We start from the raw sequence: 7,301 nt of genomic DNA, 5'->3' as shown, positions 1-7,301 counted from the left end.
GGGGGAGGGAGGCGCCGCGGGCCGGTCGTTCCCGCCCCGGCAGACCCGCGGCGCTGATGTCAGGCGAGGAGGAGCCTGCGGCCGCCGGACTGCCCGGCCGGGAGGCGCCCCTGCCCGGGGCCATGGCAGCCCGCTGAGCGCCGCCAGCACCATGCCCGGGCTGCTGCTCCTGCTGCTGCTCCTCCTGCCGCCGCCGCTGCTGGAGGCGGCGGCCCCGCGGCCGGAGCGCGGTGAGTCGGCGGGAGGATGCTCGGGGTCCCCTCTCGGGAAGGGGCAAGCACGGGCAGCAAAGCGCTGCCCCGCCGCTCCCTCCCTCCTTCCCTCCGCATTGTCCCGTGCCGGGACTCTGCCCGGAGCGCAGCCCCGCGCCCGCGGAGAAGTTGGGTTTACAGCCTGTCCCCCGGGGGGGTTAAAGCGTGGATGTGCAGATCGGCTCGGGGGCTTTTCCGCGTGCGCCAACTCCGCCAAGCCCGCGGAGGGAGCAAAGCAAGGTGCGCCCGCGGGGCCGGGGGGGAAGACCTCGCAGATCGCTTTAATGCTCGGTTCGTAGCGGGACCGAGCGGGTGAAGGGTTGTGCAGAGACGCGGAGGGGGAGAAAAAAGAAAAATCCCTCGCAATCGGGTTTTTTTTGTTTTTAAAAAAACATCGCACGCCTACTTTTTAGGAGGGCTTCCAGGTTTTAAAACCGGAGTGAAAATGAAAACGGTGAAGCTAGCAAAACTTCAGCCCAGAAAGCTGGTCCAATACAGAGTCTCTTATCAGCGCCGGGCTGGCAGGGGCTGTTGCTGCCTTCCCAGGTGCAGGTTTTACCAGGCATAATGCAAAACTTTTAAGGCAGGGAATTGACAGGTACGATAAGGATTTTTCTGCGGGCATACTGCCCAGATACGGTGTCCGTTTGGATTTGCCCTGGCCCCTGCTTCGTGCTGGCCGCCGGCATATAGCAACTAAACGTAGGGTCAGTATAGTCACGGTAAGAACACCCATTTCTTCTGCCCTGCGCTGCCGCGGCATTTGTGCTGAACGGGGGACTAGTCACAGTAGGTAGTAAAATCATCTTATTAGTCACAGGGCACTTGCACAGTATCCGCTTACTGTCTAGACTGGTGCTCTCTCTCAGCACCTCCCGTGGCTATTGTATGGGCACTCACCATGGGTGATATTTTTTCAGAGAGGAAAGTGGAGATAATTTTTAGATCCCGTGCAGCATCACTTATTTTTCCGACATGAACGCCTAGTTCTGCGCGGGATTCATTCCTTTATGTTTGAAATCTGGCCCTGGCTTCCTATCGAATATAAAGGAATCTAGCCCATCGTAAATATAGCTGCCTAGTTTCTAAGGCTAGAAAGGGACCGCTATGATTGCTGGCCACCTGTTTAAAAGAAGCGATGCCATTTCACCCGATAATATCTGCTGGGGGGGAGAATGTCTGACGATCGCATTGTGCTATTTAGAGAATTTCAGGAAGTACGATTAAAACTAGTTTTTAAACAACATTTTTTCCCGTGTTAGTGTGCCCTACGTGTCCTTTTTTAATGGAACATATGCATATAAAACAGAAATATACATCTGGGTGAAGTGACTAGAACTGGAAAAAGCGATGACTCTCGTAAGCCATTAAGATGGCATAAGAAGGGAAAAGACTAGCCTAGTGGATGGGGGGCTTTGATTCAGATTCAGGAGACCTGAGTTCTGGTCTCAGCTCAGCCACCTTGTAGCCGTGAGCAAATCGGTCTAGTCAGAGCATCTGTTCCCTGCTATAGAAAGGGGATGATAAAGCTTTCCGAGATGACAGGGATGCTGTGAGGATAAAACCCATGATAGATTGCAAGGTGCTTGTATGTGATGTGACGAGGATCACCTCTGTTTCTAGGTGGTTGGAAAAATGTATCGTTTCATCTCAGCTACGTGCCCTGCATCGTTTTTATGTAATCCTGCTGGGGTAGGAATGCATTTCATTCATTAAAGTTTGAAAACTAAAAAGAGCTGCCCAGAAGCCCTCAAATAAAATGGGTTTAATGGGAGCATCTGCTTTTTTAGCCCAGGAATTGTCCAGGCTGCTGTTCTCCATAGTATCCGTGCTACAGGGTTGCTAGTTACTCATGAATTATATGAATCCGAACCCAGGAGGAACTGGGGACATCGCTGCGAGGAAGACTGAGAGGTGATAAATAGCCTGGTAGCTGCTGGGAAGCTGGTAATATCACATAACATAATAAATTACATAATGTCCTAACAATTCCAAGTGCACGAGATGGTGGCTAAGATCATGTGCTTGTCAATCCAGATGATTATTCTACATTATATAAGTTGTCTGGTGTGATCTCTTTCCTGAGTCATTTCAGGTTTGAGATGCAGACACTTCTATCTTTAGTCTGGCCCACCTTCCTGATGAGCTTTGAAAGACCGGAGACCTGTTGTGTTCTTGCATTTCTTGTAAACTCCCCGCACTGTGTCTACGTGGAAATGCAGATTAAATCTTGCAGCAAGTGACATGGCTCTGAGGTTAGACTTCTTTCTCAGCAGCGTTTGAAAGTTGATGGTATCAGCAGCGAGTAGGAGTTCAGAGGGGGCAGCAAGGCTTTTCAGTCTTAAACACGGATGCTCGTCAAAGGGAGCCATGAATGGGGTGGTTTCTATGAGGCTGAATGTGGGCAGGTGTGATCCCGGCTTTCCAGCACTACTTTGTCCTCCTGACCTCCGACTTGGCCTCTGTTCTTGGTAATGGGCCATTTTGCACCAGGACAGTGTGTGATTGTGTAGTGGCTTAAATAGAGCGCTGCAGAAACAAGGTGGTTCATCTGTTGTGTCTGATAGACGCTGAATCCAGGCAGGGATGGGTTCAGGAAAAGTAGAGCTGGGAGCCAGGTGAAAGGGTGGACCAGTGGTTGGATTTGTAGGGCTGCTAAAACTGTCTAGGCTGCCTTTTTCTTTTTCTTTTCCTTCTTTTAAGCATTTGTGTTATTTTGGCAGCACACTGTACTAAGGAGGTAGTGAAGCAGTTACATTTGGATTGGAGAGCTTGGGGTTCAGTGCCCAGCTCTGCCTCAAACGTCCTGTTTGCTCTCGGTCAACTCACTTGATTCCTTCTAGTTCCCACCGGTAAGGCAGGGCTAAACACTGCCCTTCTTGTACTGCCCGTCTCACGGATTTTGAGCTGTAAGCTCTTTGGCACAGGGACTGCCTCTCACTTTGGGTTTGTGCTGTGGGTCTTGGATCCCTATTTTTGTGGCCTTTCCACGGGATTATAATACAGTGATAACAAGTGGTCGCACCTGGGGACTGTGCAGGTTTCTGCCTAGGCTGGGCCCACAGCTCTGCAAATCGGCTGGCCTCACCTGCTTTTCTTCCCTGTTGTCCCCATTGCCTTGGCATTTAAGGCATTTGGATGACAAGGTGACGGGAGCCTTGGAACTGCCTCCTCTTTCATCAGCTGGTCTTTTCCCCCTCCTTCTTTTCCAGGCTGTTTGCTGCCTTGGATGTCTTTGCCGCTGCTTGTTCTGAACCCAAGAAATAACTGTGTGAAATGGGCTATGAAGAAATCAGCTTAATTTACAGCAGCCAAAATTTAGGCTGGGTATTAGGGAAAGCATTGTTAACTGTAGGAGTAGTGAAACGCTGGAATGAGTTACCCAGGGAGCTTGTGGCATCTCCTGCACTGAAGGTTTTTAAGAACGCGTTAGACAAACACCTGTCATGGATGGTTAAGTATTCTTGATCCTACTTCTGTGCAGGGGATGGACTGAGATAAACTCTTGAGGTCCTTTCCAGCATGACATTTGTATCATTCTGTAATCCCCCCCACTTTCTGAAGCACTCTGCGGTGAAGGGCTGAGTTTAGGAGCAGGAAGAAGGTGAGTTTTGGGGCAGGAAGCAGGGTTAGAAGGGGAGACAGCTTCCTGCCTCCCTCCCATTTATCGTTATTGAGAATCTCATGATTCCTGGGGTCTGTGAGCCTGATTCCTTATCACTTTCACTTTCGGGAGCCACTTGCTCCGGTGTAAACCCCAGGTGCAAAATGCTGCCGTTGTGCATCCTGCTCTGGTCTAAATAGCTACTCATTGCGCAGGTGCAGGGAACAGAGCTTCAAGGCCCCGTGTCTGGGTACCAGAACGAAAGACTTGTGTACACAGGACTTCTAACGCTTGCTACGGGGTGGGTCCGTCGCGTGCCGTGTTACTGCAAGGGCCGCTGTGTGAAGTGGGAGGAAATATTTGAACAGAACCAGCATTACCGAAGCTGCCACAAGTTTTGTACCCCGGACGCAGAGCGCTAGCGCTGTCGCCTCTGCGTACAAGCTTAGGAGTTCAGCGCACTTCCTAAGATCATCCCAACTAAGCAGTAATCGCTGCTTAGTTTAAGAAGGGTAATTGCATTTGCTGTGGAGGTTGCTTTTCTTTTTTTTTCTTTTCTTGCGGCTGGAAAAAACAAGGGGAAAGGTTTATTCTTGCAACGCGTTAATCGAAGCTGGATTTGGTGAGAACCTGCCTGTGCAACAGTAATCCGGCTTTTATAAGGGGCAGTGAATGAGTTTCCTTGGGGGCTGTTCCTTAGGTGCAAATTAGGTACACATTAATAATACTGATGGTACAGTACAGTGCAGTAATTTGTACTTGGGTGCAAATTAATAATACTGATGAAACCAAGGTGTGTGTATAGCATTTAGCCTGTCCTATGGGTTATCTGGAAGTTTGTTTCCTTCCCCTGACTCCTTGGACACCTATTTTAAACCTGGGACACCCATCTCTTCTCCTCTGCTGAAGGTCTCAGTCACTTTTTTACTTTACCTCTTGCTGTTACTGCCCTATTGATGTCATATTTAGGCATTAGTACTGGCTCCTAATGGACACTTTATAACGCTCCTGGATTTGTCTTCTTAACACCTGGGGAGGTAGCAAATTTATTCTCCTCATTTAAAGGGTCAGGGAGCAAGACCCAGAGAGATTAAGTGACTTATCAAAGGTCAAACCAGGAAATCTGTGGCAGAGCCTAGACTAGATCTCAAATCTCCTGAGTCTGAGGTGCTCATGTCTTAACCACCCACTTCCCCGGGGGGGACCTGCCAGGCATGGTGGGACCGTTGCAGGAATGGCACAGTGTAAACTTCAATTAGACTGTACTGCACCGGGTTAGAAACATGCCAAGTCCAGGGAAAGCACCTCAGCTTCCACTGGACTTGAATTGTAGGATCACATTTTCCTTAGTGAAATGCAAGGTTGGTTTTATTCATGATGGCTCGTTCCGTGCTGCGGTTGTGTCTGATCTCCGCCACATGGGCGAGGAGTTGCAGGAGCCGGTTTCTGCAGGGCTTTGGGGTTCGAATGACACAAAACGAGTGCAGATCTACTCTTGACACTGAAAGGCAAAGACCAGGTTTTCCCAACACGCAGCGGAAAAAATGGCTCTGCGTGAAATGACTTGCGTGTTGTTGTGGTTTTGGCCTGAACGCTGTGACGTTAGGTGGTTGGGACTCGCTGCGGGCGTCTCAGATGTCAGAGCTCTTGTTCAGAGCCGCGATGCTTCGAGTCGTTCTTGGGAAGAGGGTTCTTGAGACCACTGAAAGACAAGAGAAGCCCATCAGTCTGGTCCTTGAGCTCCTTCGCTAACTAATGAACCATCTTTTATTTGTTTGTTTTATATAATCACAGCCCCTAGCCATTTGCACATGAGGGTTTCGCTCTTCCCTTTGAAGCCAGAGGTTAATTTGCAGATTTGACTGCAAACAAGCACAGATTGTTTAGCCTGCGCGGTGCACGAGAGCCGATCATAAGCCTCCCTTCTGGCCTTAAAATCTATGAATCTATAATTAAAGTTCAAAGCCATGCTGGGAAGGCAGGCCTGAAACGCGTGTTCAGCGCCATTTGAAATTAAGATGCGATCGTTACTCATACTCCGAGGAAGGCCGGAGACTTTAACCGCACTTAATTTGCCAGCAGTCATTTTATTTATGAAATACTCAGAGCCGAGGCACTTGCACAAGGCAATGAAAACACAAAGGAAATATGGTGGAAAAGGGTGGAGGTTGTGGCTGTGTTGGTCTAAGGACATGGACAGTCGAGGTTCTTTGGGTAAATCCGATCTTTTTTATTAGATATCTGTCCAACTATTTGAGTCGGTCTAATACCGGGGTGGGCAAAATGTGGCCCGGGGGCCGGATGTGGCCCACCAGGCCATTCTATCCGGCCTGCAGGGCCCCTAAAAAATTTAGAAAATTAATATTTATGTGCTCCTGGCTGCCTGTCATGCCACCCTCAATGGCTTGTTGAACCTCAGCAAGCGGCCCTCCGCCCGAAATAATTGCCCGCCCCGGTAATAAAAGAAATCGGATTTACCCAAGGAAAGGTGTCTGCCACGCAGTGAGAAAAGCTTTCATTAAAAAGTCTCAGGCAAACAAATAAAAGCTATCCGTGCAGCAGAAATGCTTCCGTGATGTAGAAATCCTATCCCTAGTCTTTCTGCTGGTTTCCTTGTAAGGATCAAGTGCATTTTCCTTGTTCTCCGCCGAGTCAGACATCCAAGCGAGAGCCCTGCCGAAGGGCTGATCAGCCACAATGGCAAGTTTCCTATCAAAGTCATTTCATGCACTGATTTAAAAAATGAAGTGAAATAAAAAAAGACAGGTTGTGTGGGTCTGCAAACATTGCTGAGAGATGGGAAAGAGGCATCTTTTGGATCCTACCTGCCCTGCATTTCTGTGCTCTAATTTGAACAGACAGCAAATTTAGCCCATTTAGCGGGGTTTGTTTTTCTTGTGCTGAGATGAGTTTCTCAGTGAGGTTGGTAGCATTTGGAAACCTTTAAGGCTTTTTTGCCCCCCTGCTCTATGCCCCTTTTAGATAAGGCACCTTTACGTGCAGATTCACACCTGGTTAATTCATTTACTCCACTTCATTAAGCGACTCTCTTATAACACACATGCAGGGCGGACATCTGTGAAATGCCCAAGGGCCAGATTGAGGCATTTATTAAGACTGCAATCGTGCTGTCTTGGGGTCCAAAGGAGTATTAAAGGCAGTTTTCCCAGCTACTTGGGATCCTCCGAGAAAAGATCCCTTCTTTGTTAAAAATATTCGCCCCATAACGCCCTGCAAAAAATTCTCAGTCTGCAAGCGTGGCTTCAACCTGGAAGGATGCTGTTTCTGTCTGATTGGACTCAGAGGTCAGATGGGATGTTTTTCTCTTTCCCTGTTGGCTGCCCTAACCGGCTCGGATCCGGTTTCCAGAGGGAATACTCCTGATCACAACTGCTACATGCACTTTCCACAGGCATTTTGTAACATACACTTTATAGCTTCCTGCT

The 7,301-nt window shown here is 49.0% G+C and overlaps 1 protein-coding gene across 2 annotated transcripts in view; it reads left to right on the top strand.

The window, feature by feature from the left end:
• Window positions 1-73: 73 nt before the first annotated feature.
• Window positions 74-7,301, top strand: part of HEG1 (heart development protein with EGF like domains 1) — a 79,369-nt gene continuing 72,141 nt past the window's right edge. Inside the window, exon 1 of one of the 2 annotated variants that reach the window (XM_019554214.1) lies at window positions 74-230. In XM_019554214.1, coding sequence (XP_019409759.1) covers window positions 152-230 — 79 coding nt within the window. In that variant the 5' untranslated portion in view covers window positions 74-151. The remainder of the gene's footprint in view (window positions 231-7,301) is intronic. The other variant, XM_019554215.1, reaches the window with a different exon arrangement.

The sequence above is a fragment of the Crocodylus porosus genome, unplaced genomic scaffold (assembly GCF_001723895.1).
Source record: "Crocodylus porosus isolate Cpor-Errol unplaced genomic scaffold, CroPor_comp1, whole genome shotgun sequence".
Taxonomy (NCBI): Eukaryota; Metazoa; Chordata; order Crocodylia; family Crocodylidae; genus Crocodylus; species Crocodylus porosus.
The sequence above is the reverse complement of the archived record's forward strand: the minus strand, read 5'-3'. Positions and strand labels throughout refer to the sequence as shown.